General features: G+C 39.1%; 1 protein-coding gene across 1 annotated transcript; it reads right to left on the reverse strand.

Annotated features, from left to right (window-relative positions):
* Nucleotides 1–8: 8 nt before the first annotated feature.
* POU1F1 (POU class 1 homeobox 1) lies at nucleotides 9–10,503 on the reverse strand. The gene is given in 6 exon segments (XM_009877168.1): nucleotides 9–222; nucleotides 1,943–2,003; nucleotides 3,287–3,451; nucleotides 5,261–5,506; nucleotides 7,487–7,636; nucleotides 10,362–10,503. Coding segments are annotated over 6 exon segments (978 nt in total).
* Nucleotides 10,504–21,780: the final 11,277 nt, after the last annotated feature.

A 21,780-nucleotide genomic window follows, 5' to 3' on the forward strand; every position in this document is an offset into this window, starting at 1 on the left:
GAGAAACTTTACCGGCATTCATGATGCTCCTTGATAATAGAACTAAAGGCGTTCTGATGCAAACTTGTCTTCACTCTTTTTTCCCTTTGTCTTCTGTTGCAAAACCAAACTCTCACAACTTCTTTCTCAAGATTGAGCCCCTCAGCCATCCTCATAATTTCTTGAGAAGAAGGCTTGCTTTGCTCTCCAAAGTGCCTCTCTAGGGCTTCTTTGGCAGCGATACTGGAAAAAGGGATAAAATTTCACCTTTAAAAACCTTTCTGACACATGCAGGCTTTCAAGAGAAGGGTCACCTAGCAGCACTGAAGATGGTGACTTGGTTCGTTTCCTCTTTTTCTACATAATCTATGGCGATCTCTTTAGCGACCATCACATTTTCTAAAAGTCTGCCTCAATGTATTTCTCATGATCAGCAGTGACCAAAGTTGAGTGGTTCAATAAACAAAAAATGTTAAAACTCCTATATTTTCTTACTACCAGATAGAATTTCCTTCTCATTTGTGTTACATATTCTCAGAAAACAAAGAGTATCTGCAACATGGATTGTGTACCTACGCTGGATCGAAAAGTAGCATCCGCACTAGCTGTAATTTTTTTGGACACAAGAGGGCACTTCATACATTATTATGGAACTGAAGTGCAGGTATTCCAGTTCCAGAAATATACACGGTGTCTGTTGGAGTTCTAGTTACTTCATTAATTGATCTGGAGTATGTTGTCGGTCTTTCATTTATAGGCCTATTTTGCAATATTTAGTAATGTTGCCAAAGCTACCTAATTAATAGTGTACTTCTGCACACACAGAAGTAGAGAAACATCATTAATTTTGGCTAACAGTTTCTTAGGCTTTCTAATCAAAGTAGAAAATAAAACAGCTTCCGCAAATTCAAATTAAATAGTTTTTGCTCAGGGTATAACTAAACTAATTTGGTTACTTAGACTTTTCCTTTACCTCCAGTTTTCCTTCAAATGTCTATTAAGTACTGCTAAGAGTAAGGCTACAGTTTCAGATAAAGTCCCGATTAGTTTGAGGTCCTTAGACTGAGGACCCATATGCCTTCAAAGGAACAATTAGTATTTTCTTACTCTAAAGGATTTGATTCTGAACCTCACCACAGTTATCTGTGGATCACTGTTCAAAGATGTCAATTCACTATAGTGGGTAGAGCCCAACAGCACCAGGGTTATGCCCAAATTCCCTACCTGTGGAACAGTACTACATCTCCTTGGAGGTTCTCTGAGTGAATTCTTCTTCACCAAAGATTATAAGAGTCTGAGATATCTAAAGGAGAAGGAAATATCCCATATTCTCTTTTCACCTACTTGGCATTTGGGTTTGCAATGTGATTTACCAGCCTACTTGATTTCCACATGGAGTTGAAGTTAGATGCATGGTAGATACTGGTCACCAGAGATGTGAGAAACAGAGATCGGTTCTCAGAACAACTCCATGTTTTTTCTGTTTAGTTCACGAAAGTGTTTCTTTGGGAGCTCTAGTGAATTCAGTGACAAAGGGTAGGGACAGGGGTGCAATATTATGTGTAAAAGGTTGCCCTCAAAATTCCTAGACCTCAATTTTGTAGTAAAATAAGGCAATTTATTTTGGTATAATGTAGAACCTCCTGAAATGAAAACAAGGGTGCTCTGATACTTATTCATTATAGCAAAATTTGGGCAGAATTGCAATAAAATATTTTTTCATATTAAAGTATCTTGGTTTATATTGAAAAAAAGTCTTTTGTTGGGAAAAGTATTATGAGCAAACAGATTTTGGAGGGGTATGCTGTTATTTTTCACTAGATTGTTTCAAATAAGTGTAACATTTTGAACACTAGCTATCAAGATTTGTTAAAAGAAAATCAGACTTTAATTTTGAACTCAAGAAAAAGAAGCATCTTAGCCAAAGGGGTTTCTAACATGTAATACTATAAATATTTATTACCTTATGGTGGTTCTGCGCTTCCTCTTCCGCTCATTCACTCCAACTTTTTCACTGTATAAAGCTGTATTAAAAACAAAACAAACCCAGCAGTTACCTTCCACAGGGAATGGAAAACAAGCACAATCATCTCCAGAAAAAAACATCCCTTTCCTTTCTTTGAAGACAGAAGAAAGATAACAGATAATGCTGCTGAATAAGAGCAGCACCACATATAGGAGCACTTTTTTCTTTAAGATGGTTGGTCATTGTCTTGCTTTTGGCTATAAATGGTTACAAGCAAAAACACTGTGCAACCAGTAAAGCTGCAGAGCACTGGCTCTGTTCCCATGTTACCTGCTGAGCCGTAATCCTCTGACAAACCTTGTTCCTCCTGCCCTGCAGGGTACAGTCTAGGGAGATGGAGTCCTTTTCCATATCCCTAGGCTCCCACACCATTTTTCTTCAGAAACACAGCATTGGCACCCAACCCCTTTCAGTCATCTGCCCCCTCCACCCTGTCTTCTGATGTACAAGTCTGCTTTCACTTCTTAGAGGCCACTGCCCACACGTGTGACCTTGCCCTGCAGCTCAAGCCTGCAACGCTGCTCAGACGTTCAGCAGCTGCTGCCCACCACAATCCCCTCACAAGTGACTCTTGCAATGTGCTGGCCACATCAGGAGAGCCTCTGGTTTCTAGTGCAGTCACAGGGAAAAAAGGCTTTCTACATTTGGTTCAAAGGAAACTAAGGTGTGTGACCTACTGTAGGTGACCCTGCTCTGGCAGGGGGTTGGACTAGATCTTTTGAGGTCTCTTCCAACCCCTGATATTCTGTGATTCTATGTGGCATAAGTATTTGTTTAATGACATTTTCTACTGTTGAATACTATGGCAAATGAAAAAAAGTAGCCTTAAAGCCATCTCTTTCTTCCCATGCTAGGCAAGTGCTGCACGGTGGTAATCCTGGCTTTTACTGTCACTTCCAGGCATGCTGCTTCTCAGCATCACAATTTATCCAGCTGAAAAAGCTGCTCTTTAAGGCTACCCGTTTCCTACAAATCAGCCAACGTGTTCTAAGTACACTTTGCCCAGTGATGCTTCCTGCAACTGGAAAGTAACTGGGCAAAAAGGAGGGAATCCTCTAGCAGCAAAAAGGTCACATCAGAAACCTCGGTGGCATGCTATTCTTTTTCAGGGTTTAAAGACCACTGCCTCAGCTGAACTCAAATCCTTTCCCCCATGGCCACATCTCATATGTCAGAAGGTGGAAGGAAGAGTCCTTTAGACTATGGAAGACATGTACTAGTCCTTCAACTAGGATTCAGGTTTAGAAGCAAATCAATATTTAGAGGATTTCAATTTTCTACCTCCTACTTGTTCTGCCTCCTCTAGCCACTTGGACAGTATTGATTTCAGTTTGCATGCGTTCTTGAAACTCAGCTGCAAGTTTTCAAACCGGCAAATAGTAGTTTGGCTGAATTCAGAGCCGTGCACAGCAGCCAGTGCTTCTCCAACGTTGGTTTGTGTATAGCCTGCCAAAAATAAAGAGAAAAAAAAGTCACTGTAGAGCTTACTAGAGAAGGTTACCTTCCTTGGGATGCTTAACTCTTCACTGCTTCACTCTTATGAACCGTGTGTCTTAAGAACTGCGGTGTCTTTAGGATGGGCTTTCTGCAGAGGTCTCTGTGGCTGATTCTGAGTTCACCTCAGAGACATTTTGAGTCTTCTGTTGGTTTCAGTGGATTTTTACAATTACTTAGTGGACCTCTGCACTCTGAGATCAGGGATTTGAGAAGGATTCATGGACCCTAGATCTTTATTGCTATAGATAGTGCAATGGCAATAAGCTAATCCCTGGAGGCACTTCTGGTCTCATGTCATTTGTTGCGACAACTAAATTGAAGCTATCAAAGAAATGCTGCAGTTTCCATGCAGACACTGGCTTTTTAACAGCGATCTGAACGTGTATCCGCCACATTCATGGGTCTGGCTTATTGTCCTCCCTTTCTGCCTCTGCACCAGGACAGGTAGGATCTCTTTAGATGCTGAATGTCTCAGAGGCAGCTTTTTACCTCTATTTGGATTGCACTAACTCTGAATCTCTCAGTCTTAGACCCACGGCCCACATTAAGTCTGTCTTCCCTTGTAAAGCTCAACCTCAGATTAGTTTTGCTGTGCAAATTGCATTTTTCCTGTCAGAGAACAGTCTCACCTGCTTCGTGTCATTTGTTTGCATCAGAGTAAATTTTGTTCCCTTTCAAACTCAGGATGAAGATACAATGATCAACAGTGTAGGGCCTAGCAAACTTTTCTATTGCCATGGCAGACATTAAATATGTGATATTCAGCAAAATTGACCAAGTTGCAAGTACTGTGTTAAACTATGTTAAACTATGTTAAATCTTTGTTTCAGTCCTTATTTTTACACTGGATTTGGAGTACGCTAGCTTTCTGGCTGTTGAGATAATGCATAGATACCTGTAATAATCTTATAATTCTTTTTAACTTTTATAAAGCTAGAAGGATGCCCTATCTTGTAATGATACAATATAATGTTATAGCCATAATGTCAAAATTGGAACTCTTCTGAGTACCCAGTATACATAAGTCAGCTGAATGTGTATCACTGGATGTTATTTTTTTCAGCACATTTCAAAGAAGGATGAGACAGACAGACTTTTACTTTGCCACATATATCTGTCCCCTACAGGTGAGAAAGACGGGGCTTGGTCTGCTTTTATCCTCAGCTAAGATTGTCTAGTGAAAGACAAGTACCTCGTCAGAGACCCTCTATTGCAGTCCATCTCACATCAGCTCTGGTACTTACCAGACAGCAACAACATTATCAGTCGTTGCTGTGCCTGTATCTGGGTACAAGGAAATAAACCAGGAGGAGAAGTATAAAAGATTTGCCATGGATGTTGCCCATTTTGTGCACTGACATGACACTGCACCATCAAATGAAGAACTTAATGGGGAAAATGATAGGCATGAGAAGTTAGAGCATATGCTGCCGTGAGCTGCAGAAAATCTGGGGCTGTGCAAAATAGCTCACCTGCTACTGAATGTAATTTAATGAACAGCAATAATTTTCTCTGCACTTAAGACAAATAACTTAAGGGCAGGAAAGTTTAAAGTCTCTTTCTGCATGCTAAATTGCAAAACGCTGAAATTCATTAAGTCCAGGCAAGTGTTCTAGGAATGGAGAAAGTTTTGGCAGTGCAAGGCAGGATTAGAGTTATGATTAGACAACTGCGGATGCTAGACCGTAAAACATTCGGAAATAATTGGGCTTTCACCAGAGTTTTTCAGGCTTTTGTTCACAGACATAAAGCACATACCCAGCTTAATTCTCCGCAGCTTAAATTCATTAGCAAATTTCTCCAGTTCCCTGATTTCAGGGGAGTCCATGTCGACAGGCTCTTCAACAGACTTGCTTTTTCTGCGGAACTCCTGCTTGAAGTCTGCCGTGCTGGGATCGTCTGTGAGGAGGGTCTGGTGCATGGGCGTGAAGCCGTGGCCCAGGGCACAGGAGCTGGCGCTCAGGGCGTGCTCCGGGAATTTATAAAGGCAAGGGGTCAGGCTACCTGAGCAACACCAAAAAGGAAACGCAGTGCCATTATTCTCTACCACTATACCGTAAAAACATGTCTTCAGCATCTCATAATCCATGTGTGTAATATTTATTATATAATATAAGCAAAGGTATCCAAGAGTGAGGATCTAGGAGAAACGGTCTCTTTCCCCAGTACCTGAAAACTGACCCACAGCTACTTTCAGAGCCCACAGCCATCCTGTTTCTTACCAAACTGTGGTGCACTTGATTAAGATGGTGAATGGTCCAAACTTAAACAAATAACTATCCAAGGTCTCAGCCGGAATTTAGTGGCACAACAAGACTGATGGAACTATGGTCACTTTGAACTACCTAAAACGTGCCAGTCCCTATTTTCTGGTACAAAGACTATTTCCCTGTAAATACTATTTGAAGCTCAGACAAGATACTGCCTTTGTCTACCATCAGCATAAAGCTTTTGGAGGAAAGCACACAGGTGAGACCTCCAAGAAAAACAAAAAACAAATCAAAAACCCAGAACACATTCAGAATGATCATTCTGGCTTAGAAATAAATTGCTTAAGAACAAATAAACTATGTCATGCTACCTTTTATTCTCAAATATCAGACTTAAGACAGAGATTCAGTTAAGGCTGTTTTTTCACTAGATATTGCACATAGATCTAAAGTGTCTTTGACCTGAGAGGGGGAAAAAAAAAAAAGAAGAAATATTAACACTCTATATCTGGAGCAGCCAGTGAATTTCAGGTTTTTGGGACATCCTTTACAATTTTCTAAATCACACAAAACTTTGTTGCAGAACACAGAAATTTATTAACCTCCCACCTCTTCCTCCATTTACTTTTCTTGTCTTCACTGCCCTGTTTGCTCTCACTAGCTTTGGAGGTTCTAAGCGAATAGGAATATTTTATACAATTTATACAGGATAAACACAAAAGAAAATAATTTCTCAAAGAACAAAGGAAAAGACTGAAAAAAAAGAAGGACTTGCTTTGCAGGGTGCTGACACCATTTACTACATTGGCATGCGGCATGCTGCAAGTCTGTAAGATGCGACTCTGGGAGAGACTTGCTGACAGCATCTCTGGAGTTGCAGGCTTGATGCCTAAAAAACCCACAAAAGACATTAAGGTGAAAAAAAAGAAAGGATAAACATGAAGATGTATTTATCTTGAAATGAAACAAAATGAACTTCTGAACAATACCTTTTGCTTAATATCTAGCCACTTTTCCTGGGGATCTGAAAAATGCCAAGAATGTTTGCAAGACACGAAGATACACAGTGAAAGAGGAGCGCTTGAACATTTGTATACAGTGAGGGAGGTCTGTACTCTATCCCTAAAAGTCCCTATGCAGATGTATTCATCTCTGCTGACATACTCTAATATTTCCTTCAGTCTTAAGTGAAATAAAATGCTAAGTTTGATTTCCTAGGAGTTCTATTAATTTGGGTCATGGCATTATCTCATTGACTGCTGCTTGAACTTGCATAGAAAAATGGTTCCTCTTTCTTACTCAGCCTAGGACATGGAAAACTGAGCAGGATGCTAGTGTACGTTCAGAAGTGTGAAAATTCACAATGATCTGTATGATCTGCCTGCTGAATTCAGCTGTCCTTCCATTATGCCACTGTTTTATTTTATAGCTCCTGTCAGGGCTCCATCACCCCAGGTACTGGTAATATACAGCTATATTGGGTACATCACACCCGGTCCTTCAAAAATAATAATTACCAGGGGAAGTGGACATAGATGAGGAAAAAAGCAGCACAGTCCTGGTTTTGTAGAGAGAAATAAGATGCAGTGATTTTGCAAGAGATGAGAGGTTTGGGGAAACTTGGCTCTGACTCCTCATTTTCTAACACCTTTTCCAGTGCCTTAACCCCGATCTGGTCTTCTTTAATTAGCTGTCTTAAAATCAGTCCCTCTAAAGGAAAACTGACCCAAACAAACATGCTAATAGCTCACCTAGCTGAGGATTTGTCACATACCTGCCATCACCCCATAGGTAGATGGTTGATTTCCATAATGACAGGAGGGCACAGAGTAATGAAGGCCTGCTGAGGTGTTTCCCAAAATCATCATGGCAAGTTGGATATGGGAGCATACAGGAGTTTAGATCAAAGACAAAACAGAGAGAACTAGTAAGAAAGTGCACAAGGATTCAAGACTCAGCCTTTAAGTTAAGAGGCAGACAGCACCCTTGTATGTAGTTTTCGTGCTCACTCAGTGAAGGCTTTAGCTCTGGGCACAACCATCAGGTTAACACTGCTGGAAGTCCAGACACTTGTCCAGGTCTCACCAGACAAGACTGCCAGTATAAAAAATGAGATATCCACTGAGCCAACACTAGAAATTGTCATGCTGTGGTCTTGATGCATTATTTCTAGTATAATCCATGGGCATGATCTAGTTTACATACACTGCTGAATGAAGGAAGCATTAAGCAATGCAGGAGCACAGCAGTTCTTCTCCCCACCCAAATTCCACACACCGTTTTGTTTAATCTTACATAAAAACTTGCTCTGTGCTCTCAGAAAATTGATTAGCTTCATTGGCCTGCAAACACCACTGTTTACACAGGCATCACAATATTTTATCTATCCCTAAAACCTGAGTTTCCAAAAGCAGTAGTTTGGGACCTTTGCTTTGAGGCATCCAGAAATCACATTTTCTTAAGTGCAAAGCCACCAAACAGATTCCAGTGCTTTGGCAGAGTGGTAGGGACAGAGAATGACAGATTCTGGGCTTTTGTAACGAGTTAGTCCTAAATCAACATTTTCCGTGATCAGCACCAACAAACACAATTAATCCATCTCTAGTGTTTTAACTGGGGTGTTTCGGATGTGTGCTCAGTAACCACCAGTGCCTGAATAACCAGACCTTACTTTTCTGAATGCAAAATGAGAGATGTAGCTATTTCTCATGCATAAATAGGCACAGAAAGGCATACGCTGTGCCCTCTAACAACCGCTATAAAGTAAAATACTAAAAATCAATGTACTTGACCAGTGAGATATGTAAAACTGTACTTTAGAGTACACATTCCAGTTGTTTAAAACAATATAATTAATTAGGGATTAGAATCTTTGGTTTTTTACAACTGTAATCATAACAGTAAAAATGTCCTGGTTAGATACACTCACACAGATATAAAATCTACTAAACCAGGGATGCTTATACTTTCAAAAATTCACTCAAAATAAAGATTACATTAATACTACTAGTGCATTTAGAGAAATGCAGCATTTCTGTTGAAGTAGGATCTAAGTGTTTACTGGTGGATTATTTCCTAGTATTCCATAATCCATAGACTATAATTTTTATGCATTTTGAACTTGTTAAAAAAGAGTTAAAATTAAATAGTGAGAATGATGTTAAATTAATGTTAAATTAAATAACGTAATTTAAAGTGTTGAGGATACTGCAGAACATCAGCTGTATTACATGGTCTAGTGTTTGAACAGAATTATATTCACCTCTCTTTTCATGCAGAACTGTTATATGAATTTTAAAAAGCTTTGACATTCAACCTAAGTTGTTTGTCAAAATTCTTTCACATCCACTTCTCCTTAGATGATTTCACCAGAACAGCACTGTTTATTACAATTTCTAAATCTATATATGAAGTCTGTAAACGTTTACTCATTACAGTTAGCGCCTTCTGTCACTACTTCCATTCTCACAGGGTCACCTACTAGACGTGATCCTGTAAGTAAAATTCACAGTGACTGCAGTAGTGTTTGTCCTTGGGTGGTAACTACAAAATATCAAAACCCAAATCTGAAGCAGATGATGATCAAATGTTTTTGGCTGGCTGTCGCCATATACTTTTTACTACAAATCAAATGAATTTAGAAAATACTGCTATGATACAGATACATAAATCTGGCCTCGTACAAAACTTACATTCTCCTATTCCTTACTACCACTGCCAACCAATAACTGTATTAGTGTATTTTGAACCCCTTGCTTAATGTATAAGGTCTTGTTACCTATCACCAGTGCTCAGTTTTCATTATTTACATACTTTCCTTCTTATTAAACTGTTTTATTACTAATGTATTTTAGAAGGCTAATTTCGTCTTAAGATTCTCAATAAAATTCTTACCTTAATGAAATTTCAAATTTAAAATAACTATTTCTTTTTCTGTTCCTGAAATCTTTCCATCAAGAATTCCTGTGCTCCAGAATGCCACTTCTGCAGCTTTAGGGCTGCAAGAAACCTCTTTCTTTCTCTATCTTTCTCTCAGATAGTTCAATGATTACATAATCCTAGTATTTAAATGCAATTATTTGGATTATATATACAAACATACAAAATTCAAATATATTGATGAGACTTCTACCACCGATTTTGAATATCCCACATAAACCTCAGTCTTGATTCAGTATGCAATATGCTTTGTAAAGCATTGTTTTTCCTTCTTGAAAGATTTCCCAAATGACATTTAGAGCTGACCTGTTTTAGATATATTTTCTATTTAAAGTAATTTATATTCTTTTAAATTGTGGTTACATAACAAAGAAACTTCCAATTAATTTACATGACACTTGTCATTGAACATTATATAGTCATAACAACAGCGACAGTGTTTGAGCCTGTTCTAAGTTAATGCATTGGTAGCATACCTGAGTTCAATCTTGTTACAAACTTAGAGAAAGTTACAAATTTAGTGAAAACACAAACATTCGGCATTTTGGTGTTTTACTCATCATGCAGAGCTTTGTGAAAATGTACTTTAATGTAGCCCTAACCAGACATAGCATGGATACCAAACACTTTAAGTACTACAGAACTCAATGAACACAGAGCATTGAAAAGCATTACAAGTGAGAGTTACTGAGATTATTTTTAAAAAGTACCTGTAGACACAACATTGGTGGCATGGTTAGAGACTGGCAGGCATTCTGCGGCGCTATGATGCATTATCAGAGGCAGAGAGGGAGAAGAGTCAGAATTCAAGGGCACAAAGCTGTCAGATGAAGCAAACGCTTGGCAAGTCATACCCTCCGACAGGCAAAAGAGCCGCTTGCCCGTTTTCTACCAGGACAGATCCTGCACAATTACCAGCAGCTCAAACTCTATTCCAGGCTTCTGAACTGCATATACACATACAGGAGGGCTCAGAGCACAGGGAGGTCGTGTGCAGGTATTTATACCACCAGGAAATCCCTTTATCCATTTTAATGTTCTTTTCCCAGCAATATTGCTATACTACTATAGAGCCTCCTTCCTTCCCACACAAACACAATATGTGCCCAGTTAATTGGTGGGGGATAGAAGAGGGAAACCAGAGACATGATTTCACAGATATTTTCAATTAGGTCTTTTGTGAAGAACAATAACCAGAAAAAAAAATATTAAAGTATCGTCTCCAAAGTCGGTAGCAATGAGACAGGTACGTTTAATACTGAGTAGGTTTCCACAGTTAACACCTGTCCTCAAAATGTCATAGAGGCAATTGTCTGGAAGGCAACTCAGCTGAGTGTTCAATCAAAAGTCTGCAAAAGTAAAGAACCTATAGCAAAATAATCTAAATTAACCTAATTCCAAGCAGTTGCACAGTGATCTTTTGTCATAACGTAGACTAGTATAAATCAGATATGTGTAGTATGGAGCAGCTGTGTCCAGGGAGAAGTTTCTGAACAGATAGCTTTACATAAGCATGATGGGCTAAATGTTTATCTGAGATAAACTCTTGAAAGAGCCTATAAAACTCATTCACAGTTCCTATTATTAACTTATACTGCTCCACCATCTAGAGTCTCATCCGGAAGGCCTCAGTCTTAATTGAGCTACACAGTAAGTAAAAGCAGGATCTTTTCTCAAAGAGTTTACAAAGTGATTTGTTGGCATGAAATTGGATTTAGTTTGGAGAAGTAAAGAACACACAGGTTACCTTAAAAATTATTAAAATTACCACAGTACCCCACAGTCACATGTTCTATGCATATGTCGTGAATTTTAAAGGAAAAAAAATGACACAAATAGCTCATTTCACTTATTTTTAACTTTTAGGATATAAAATGTATTGCGTGGGTGGTTGTGGTCTGGCTCTTTTGGAGGAGTTTTTGGAAGTGTTTGGGGGGTTCTGTGTTTTTTGACCACAGATGGTTGGGTTGGACCTTTTATTTATTTTACGTAAAGATGACAATACTTCCTGTGTTTCGTATTCCAAACTGGTTCCAATTTCTGAATTATATTTTGACTGCATAAACTTCAGATACATGATATGGGAGCAATAATGCATGTTACTGTGTCATTTTCCATGGATTATTGCAGAAGAGTGCTATTGCATTGAGCCATTCTGTAGAACTCTTGATACTACCTTTAAATGTGCTTTGAGGACAGCTGCATCTGAGGTTGTGGAGAAACTTCAGAAGGCAAATTTCACACATGCTCTGACAGTGTTGAGGCTCTATGCTCATAACTACTATCTGTATATGCACTTCCGTATTGCAAAATATACAAAAACTTTAAAATAATCCTTGCAGTATTATGGAAGATTCTGTAGTCAAATTAACAGCCACTTATATTACTTTGGGCTTGGTCTGATATATATTAAAGTCTCCACAAGTACGCTGACGTATACTCATGAGTACAATGAATGAAAATTGTCTTAAAGTCTAGTAGTTCATTCAGGTGAGGGTATATTTGGAACCCATACAATCCTTAGAGCGGAGCATGGCGCTGAAGGAAACTAGAACAGAAGTCAACAATGACGACAGAGTCTTATAACACCTTACAGACTATAAATAGTTCTCAAACGGCATATGCTGCTTATGACATGAGTTTGCTAGCTCCAATGGCAGATGTGTAGCACACTTGGGAGGAGTGCTATACCTAATAGAAATGGTGTGAACTGTTATTCAGTTCAGTGGAAATTCAAGAATTATTTTATTCATTTTCACCTCTGGTGACCTTTTCTCCCTCAGCAAGGAGTGTGACACATCCATGAAGGGCCTTGAAGCCGTGGGAGAAGAAGAAACACTGCGAATAATTTGATGTTCTTGTGCTTGACAATTCTTTTTTCTCAAATCCCAACAGGTAATACTTCTACTGCAAACTCATAGCTAGAAGCAACGAGGTTGTAGCCTGTCCCTAAGTGTAAGATGGAGCTCACTCCCAGATTTCCATTTCTTCCTGAGGTCAGAAGACTTACCTAATTTCACCCAGGTGCTCAAGCTTTCCAGACCATACCAGTTCATTAAAGGAGATTGTAGTAGGTTCCTGAAGGATGCTCACCTGCAGAAGCTGGGACCACGCGATACTGGGAAAGTACCTGCAGCCAGCAATCATGAGGCACTGACCTTTTCCTCAGAGCACAGTTAAACGCTGTTCTGTGGCACCCCAGAAGCCACCCCAAATGAGCTTTCTATGCTGCTGCTATTTAGTGCTGTGATTCATAATGCTGAGTGATTTGGATTTTTATTTTTATGTATTTGTGCCACATTGCCTACTTCTCACTACAGGTAACCACTACTTTTCATTTTGGTTATGACTGAGTTTTTAGTTGCACTCAGTTTAAAATAAGGTTATTTGGCTGCATTTTTGAGGATCCTGAATAGCTAGACTCTTACCAATACTAGATATTGACAAATTTCACATTCTGCTTACCCCTGATAGAATAATGGGACTCATTTCTAAAGAGAGCAGCACCTCTTCTAAAGCTTTGTTACAACATGCTGTGGATATTGTCCTAATCTGTTACTGCTTCTGTCAAGAATCTCTTGGTGTTGAAGCCCTGACACACCAGCCACACTCAGCTGTTTGACTGAGCTTCAGACTGTGCCTTACTCAAAGTCACCCTATGATTCTGTACATAATAATTTCAGGGTCAATTTTACACTCTACCTCACAAGTATTTTGCCAACATTTGCTTGTCTTATCCCAGCTCCTTCTAGATCTGCAGCAAAAGATGCTCTTCTCTTTTGGGGAGGTTCTGGGCCCACATGGACCTGAAAAGTGCTTCCTTACTGCCACCTCACTATTGTGATCCCTCAGCTTTATACTGACTATGACATATACAAGGGGAAATGGGTTTAAGTTGAAGGAGAATAGATTTACATTAGATCTTAGGAAGAAATTCTTCAGTACGAGGGCGGCAAGACTTTGGAATAAATTGCCCAGAGATGTTGTGGCTGTCCCCTCCCTGGAGGTGTTCAAGGCCAAGTTGGAAGGAGCCTTGAGTAGCCTGATCTAGTTGAGAGGCGTCCCTGCCCATGACAGGGAGGTTGGACTAGATGATCTCTAAGGTCCCTTCCAGCCTAGGCCATTCTATAATTCTATGATTCTATGATATACAGTGCAGAATACTTTGTTGGTCAGTTTTGGGTCTTCCGTCCTGTCCGTTCCCTTCTGGATGGGAAAATTTTTACTTTCTTGTGACCCTTTTACTCCCCAGCATCCACAATATGGCATGCAAGATTCAGCAGTGGCCTTGGTCACTACAGAAGCAAGTATAAGCAAGAGCCTTTCTGCATACCAATCCCTGGCAGTAACTGGAAACATCAGGTGTTATCACTTCTAGCAGCAGACACTTTCTGCAAAAACATGCTGCCAACCTCAGAAAGTGCAGCCTCTTAGAGGAGACTGAGTTGAAAAGTAAACCCACTGAACAGAATTAGTTCTGTTTATCTCAAACCAGGACAATATCCCACTCAAATAATCTCCCGTGTATACCTGTGCACTCTGGAGAGGGGGTATGTGAGCATAGATATATATTCACACACACAAGTATTCCTCTCTCCCAGCAATGCATCTCATAGAACCTCTGATTCCATGGAGTGTAACCGTCACTCCATCCCTTTACTGTACCTGAGGTGGACTGGGGGATCTTTAACTCTGTTTTTTTCTGAAATTACTTCAATTTGCTCCCTGTACCCCCTATACGTTTTTGCACAATGTACTTGTAAAAATTCCTCTGTCACATGTTTCATTTTTATGCAGAATACCTAACTCCCAAGGTTTGATTCCGTTATTTCATGGTTAGGTTCTACTGAGTTGAGTAAAAAACCAAAACAGAACAGAAGCAGAAAACTATCTTCTGACTTGTCCCTATTTTAAAGGCAACTGTCTTTTGCAGATACATGATAAAATGATGGGTTGAATATGTTCCAGATGCATTCCAGTTTTCCAAAGAGTCCCAGCTCTACTGGGGCTTTCAGTTGTATCATTCCTTTGGGTGGGGTATTTTCTTAAGTTATTGTACTCTTGCCACTCTCTGCACTGCTCAACAATCATGCAAAATTGAGGAGTCTGTCGTGACTGTTCCGCGTGAAGCATCTGGGCTCTGCCTGCTCAATGCCTTGTAACGAGCATCTTCAAAATATAGTGGAGGCCGTTTCACATGAACACAGATTCTAAAAGATCCTTACTGGAATGGCAAATGCTAAGTTCCTCCTCTCCCCATATCACTGTGGTAGTGCAGTTGGGCCTCAGGTCTCAGACAGAAAATACGCTATCGTTGCTGCATAGGCTATATCAGAGAGCTAGTCTGTGAAGCCCACAGACATGGCAAAAGTAGCTCCTTAAATACAAATTCTTAGACTGCTCCTCAGTACCACAAGTGCACTTGATTCTTCAAGGTCTTGTCTTCACAGAGCGAGTGGTCCCAATGGTAGGTAGTACCAGTACAGCTGGAAGTAGTGAGCATCACAAAAAGGCAAGGCTGACAGAGATTTCAGCATATCTCAGAATGTGAGCATTAAATATGCCAGTATTATCACACAAAACCAGTGATCCAGATGGAAAAAACCACTAATGATAGAATTGCAGATACTGTGTAATTTTTGCAACATCATAATGTTTTCAGTAGCTCACAACTGTTCTAAAGATCTGCATGCTTGCACAATTCTTCCCCTCTTTTTAACTATCTAGAAAGATCTTTAATTGCAATTACTATGCACGTTATTGAAATCCTAAAAAGAGGAATATGATAGAGTTACAGTTTATCTCCCACACTGTAAGTGAAAGCGACAACTCTAAGTAAATTACACTGTGCACAGGAAAAAGAAATATTCTTTCTTGGGTAAGACATAAATTGACTAACTGTCAGTGTATGTCATGGATAGTTTCATCCACAAATGATAGGGAGGGAGGGCAGATTAAACATTTTCAAGGAAGACACTTTCCCAGGGACCAGCACAATGCAATTCACTTTTAAAAACCTATAGAAGGCTTATCCAGTCTTGCTGCCAGAGTCTGGTTCACTGGATTCCGAGTAAAAACATGTGTAATTGCATTAGAGTAAACAATAGCCTTAAAGCCTGATTTAGACCAAGTGGGGCTGCTTGATAAAGACCAAAGAGAACATAAGATTATTTGCTTCTCTGAACCACCTGTCCTTAACTTCAGATCATGTCCGCAGAAAAGAGCCCCCGAACATACAGCACAGACATGATCTGTTATCTGCAGGGAAAGGTGGTGTTCCCACGGCTCTCAAAGAGCAACCTGAACCTTGTTGTCAGCAGCTCCCCATATAGGCAGCATCATAAAATATATTCAAGCTTATAGATAAGATCCACAAACTTAAATAAACAGATACACAAGTTTCACTGGTTTGCTCCATGCTCCTAGAGTGGTGCTTCTCACAATGTTACACATTGTGCTTAATGCTGCTAGAGAGAGACCCTGGCACTCCGTGGCCCTGGCCGGAGCTCGTTCCAGTGTAATTCCACTGAGAAGCAGCATAGGGTTGAGCTGCAAATGGTTATGACTGGGCCCAGACGGTGGATCTATACCAGGCACGAATTTAACAAAGTAAGTGGGAAAAAAATTACAGTTAACATTTAAAAAAATATTTACAAAATGCTACTAAAAATAACAATATCACAATTGTTAAAAGCCAGGTTTAAAACTCAGATGTGTTATGACTGACTCATGTTCAGTTAATTCCAGACCACATAACGTCCTTTTCAGTGGCAAAATCTATTTTTCCCATGTAATTTTTCATTTGGAAAAACTGGAACTTTTCCACACTGAAAAAGGTTTTCATATGCCTGGTTATGAATTTATATCCATGCAGTGCTATTTCTAACAACCTAACTCTTCAGCGAACACTCTTATTCCTGTCCAAGTGTCTTCTTTCAATTTTTCTTATGTCATTTCAGAAAGGGTGGCTGTAATACCAGGAAGCTTTTATCATACAAACATGTTTTTTTTCTACGGTAGCTAGAGCATTAATTCTCTCCTAGTTTTCCCTTTCGTATTACAGGACAAACACTGCTTTCACAAAGCTTTTGTAAATATTTATGTACACTGAATACAGTGTCAATGGTACTGTTAATCTTGCAGATTCAACACTGCCTCGTAGCTTCAAAAGTACTTGACTTCATTATCTAGCTGCATCTAAGCTGAGTTGTCAATTATGAATCAAACTTCTGCAGTCAGAAGTCATATTTCTTGATATTTTCAGTTTCAAAAGTGCATTCAACTACAAAAAAATACTTTCAAAATAGCAGATATATGTTTACTAAAACTTGTTTAAAACAGAAAAAAAACCAAAGAAGAACATCGGAGTAGCTGTGTAAAGGTCAAATGCTGTAAGACAGGATCACTTGCTATGACTTTGATTTCATCGTACTTTCTTAAAAAGAGAAAAACTATCAGCATGGTACCTAGGCAAACAAACAATTGTTAGATAGAGGGATTTTTTTTTTCCTGCTGGATAGTAACATGAAATATTTGGAAAATTCTAACATTTAAAAGTTACTACAGCATAGAAATGAGATACGTTCACTTGTACATTAAAAATCCTTTCACATTACCCAAAATGGTACTAACGTACATATACCCTGCTTCTTAATTTATACTTTCATTAGCAAAACAATTTATCCCTAAATGCAGATAATAAAAAAGGCCATCTTTATTTAAAAAATAAGTTTAAAAAAATGGAAAGCAGAGGAATTGGCCAGGCTCCAGGTCTGCAATATTACAGAAATACTCCTTTATACCCTGAAGTGGAAGGTTATAAAGATGGAAGGAAACAAAATGGAAAAGAGTGAGTGCAAGTACACCAGGGTAAACAAAGTGTAAGAAATGAATCAGACCTAAGAGAGACAGCCCACCAGGGTAAAGCTGCTGACCCATACCGCTGAAATGATAAAGCTCCTCTGAGACAATGCCTTGGAATCCACCCAGACTGGCCATCTGAATATCTACTGACTTAGCACTGAAATTCATTAACATTACATATAGCCTAAGACCAAATCATCTAACCTGCAGCTTTGCTATTAGTCCATTTCCTATTAAAGAAAAGCCAGAATCTAGCTGGCAGTACAAGCTTTCACCTACTCAAAGTGCAAAAACCTGCCAAACATAACTTTCTCTCTGGTAACTGGGCTTATAAAATGAAGCAATTGTATTAAACAATGACAATGAACAATGCCTCAAATATTTTTCTTGGAAGTGTCTTTCACTTCTCTTATCTCCAAAACCAATATTTCTTTTTAGTTTCCAAAGATGACATTGAATATCAGCCTCCTTATCTTTTGAAAAGATTTCAGAAACCTCCTTCTAGAGACCAAAAATCCTGAAAGGAACGTGATATATATAAAGGCTCAAAATTTTCTTCCATGGCTGTTTATCACAGCAAGATACCTTCAGCATTATAGCCTGTGCCTTCTTCGAACAACATATATGTTCTGTATGTTCCTGGGAAGATGAATTTAATGATCTAGGTTTAGGCTCATGTCCAGCTCTTGGTGGATCACAGCAAAGTTTCTGCTACAGCAGGGCAATCCTCGGGAACATCTCCACCTCCTTCATGCTGCACAGCAAAAGAATGTGTTTTGCCATGTATTCTTCAGGTGACCTCATCTCTGATTAACTAACTTGATTAGAATGAATACCCAACAAACTTTAGTAGTCTAGACACTTATTATAAGCTGCCAGCAACTTCACATGATTCACAGGCAGAGGCAAGAGTGTGCCTTGTGTGCCCGAACCACTCTAGGGAAGCAGGAGAGGCATGGAACACCTAACAGTTGAAATCACATTGTGGGAGACTGATTATACTTCTGCACATTGCTCCACTTTATTGGAAGCCTGGGACAAGGATAAGTTAAAACTCCTGGGAAATGTACTGAATAATGAAGAGTCTCGGTTTTTTCCCCTTCTTCTCCCTCTGGCATAACAATCACCCTCTGATGTGCTCATCCGCTTCCCTCCTCTGCTCCATGCCTCCTGCTCCTGCTCCCCACTCCTCTCTGATCATGTGTCACAAGAAAGAGAAACAGGTTGATACATTCCCAATTATATTTGGGTAACTGACCAGCAGAACTGATGAACACTTTTCAGCTATAAAACTGTGCCAAAACTAAAAGCAAAACCTTCAGTTTCAACAATATGAGAATAAAATAAATTAAATCAAAATGGAAAGCTTCAGCTTTAATGAAAAGTCATTCAGCATTTCAGAGACTATACCAAAAGCCTCACCTAATGATCTGAGCATTCTTTGATGAACTTTCAAAAAATAAATCAAATACTTCTTCTTTTAAATTTTCTGGGGTTGTTTTAGATAAAATATTCAAAGATTTTTGATCTGCAGTATTACCCATTCAATGCAGATAGTTCAGATAAGTTCTATAGAACAAATCGTGGGGAAAAGCTTTTGAGACAAACTGCAACCTCAGACATCTACTCTGTCAGGATTAACGCAAATTTGGGATAATTTGTAGGATTACAATGTTATTTAACCATATTTACAGTAGTAAAGGCACAAGATTAAAAAGAAATCTGTGCATTTTTCTAAATTTAATTTGAGTCTTCTGAGGTTACTGCCTTTTATTTTTTTAAACAACTCTAACACTTCAGATCCCAGTTTATACAGATACCTTTTGCTCCTTCTTACCATGATAACTGTAATGTCCATACTTGATCCTGAAAAATCACATTCATCTAGATTCAGTGTAATTAAAATGACAGGAACAATCAAGTGGAAAAAAAACAACACCAAAACTGGACACTGAAATACATTTGAAATATTAGGGTCAGACCTTGTTATCCTCACTGAGCAGTACGTTAAGCAGTAAATTTTCTCCAAATACTTCAAAAACACTACTTAGTATAAGTACAGCTGGCAAGATTTGGGCTAAATGGGACTTTATAATTTGCTAAAATGATTAGTGATGAGAACTCAATTATTTCAGTATTCATGGAGCTAAGTGATAAAATGATGCTGCTTTCTTTCATTATCAGTGTAAAATAAAGGTCATCAGCTGGCTACAAAGATCAAGACCTAAAAAAGACCATTATATGAGCTCTCAGAAAATCCTAGTCTTCTATATTCATACCTGAACTTTGCTTGAACACACTGCATTGATGAATATTAGTTTATTAGACAGACAAACATCATCAGCTCAACACGGTCAGTAGTTTTGAGTTTCATTACCAAACAAAACATCTTGGGAGCAAAGTGATTTCATTAGCATATTCAAACCACTGACTGGCTCAGTCTGAAGGTCATTTAAAATTCTTTGAAATACAAGACAAAATTTTAATTCTTAAATCTCACACGACATTTAAAATGCATTATTCCTTAGGAAAGTATTTAATAATTCTCACTAAAAATTGAATCCACACAACCCAATTATCATTACCAAGCAGTGCTAAACCTGAAAAGCGCACCTTCTTGGCAAAAGAATAAACATCACAGTATAGCACCACTGTGCCCTTCAGTACCTCCTTTCATTTAAAGACCTCGTAGTTGTCTGCAAAGGTATTGCTTCCATTTTATGGGTGAGAAAACTGATGTGTTAAGCAGCTCACCCAAAAAAATACAAAATCAATGGCCAACTTAGGGATAGCAGCCAGACCTATCAGTAACACTTTGATCGGTGCTTCACTTATAAAACTACACAGCTTTGAAACGTATTCCTGTGCCACGGGGGAAAGCCTGAAATGGACGTAAGGACTTAAAAATTCCACTTTCAGGAGTGCATCCAATGGCAAAGGATCATACTTGTCCAGCCTTCAAATTCAGAAGTCACTGTCCAAGGTCTGAGCTGATCCAGTCTCAATACAATTTGAGAGCTGAGAGATCATCCTCTCATTTCAAACATAACTGAGAATGGGGATTAGGGAGAGTGGGCTTTCTAATTTTTTTTAAGGTGAGAAGTAAAATGATCTTGTTAATATATAGAAAAGTAAATCATTGCTCAGGTAAATGTTGGAAAGTAGAAACCTTCCCAAAGCAGAACACAACTAAACTGAAACAATAACAATCAAGCAACTGTCATAAACAATTTGCATGGGACTATGAGATTACTTATTTTTTGAAGGCACTCAGACATGTTCCTTTCTCCTCAAGGCAAGTATTTTAATGATTCTCATTGGAACTGCATCAACAACCCTTTCACAACATCATTGCTCTGCTAACTAGGGCCTGGCTCTCCTTTTAAAGCATTCTACCACATAGGTACCATGCTTACAGAAACCACGATGGGTGACAGCTACAAGAAGGCTTTGAAATATCCTTTTGAATCACTGCACTCATTTTAATCTGACATCATACACATGTAAGACATGGTGAGAAGCTTCTCACTATACCAGCAGGTGTGCTTGCCTGAAGGAGCAGATATATAAATAAAATATCATGTCATTTTCCTCGTGTTAAAACAAACATGCACAACTCAAACATGTATGTGAGAGGGGGGAAGGAGAAGGTGGAAACATGTTTTTTATAGAGAATCACTCCAGGCAAAAGAAATCCAAATTTTAGCTCTTAGTCCAGCAGTAGTAAGACCTTTGAAATTTCCTCTTCCTTCCCATTCTCTCTTTCTTCCCTTTGAGGAGAGCAGCAGTAGGCTGTGGGTAGGGACTGTGATTCTCAGTATGGCTCAATTATGGGTGACCTCCTCTGGTTTGTATCATCCCTGAAGCTGTCATGCAATATAGCGACCTTCCTCCTGCTCCACTAAGGTAAGCTGGGGAGCATAAACATTAGGCATAGCCACACAGGAACTCTCACATTTCACATGCAATGTCCAGTGGTCCGATAACCTCACAGAAATTCCCTTTTGGAGGGGATTTTCTTCCTCTTCAGAGCAGTTAAACACTCCCCAGTTTGTTATTCATTAGGTGCCTGCAAAAGCCTTGCAAGAAACCTAAAGGATCCTCCAAAGTGATGCCCTTTTCCTTCACCTGCCAGGCCACAGCCATCCTGGGACTGCACAGCATCTCAGGAGCTGGGCTTTTAACAAAGTCCCTGTTAGGACACTTGCAAAAGATGCAGTAAGTCAGGGGACTCCTATCGTATGGAGCACAATATACAAAACCTAG

The sequence above is a fragment of the Apaloderma vittatum genome, unplaced genomic scaffold (genome assembly GCF_000703405.1).
Source record: "Apaloderma vittatum isolate BGI_N311 unplaced genomic scaffold, ASM70340v1 scaffold10929, whole genome shotgun sequence".
Classification (NCBI taxonomy): Eukaryota; Metazoa; Chordata; class Aves; order Trogoniformes; family Trogonidae; genus Apaloderma; species Apaloderma vittatum.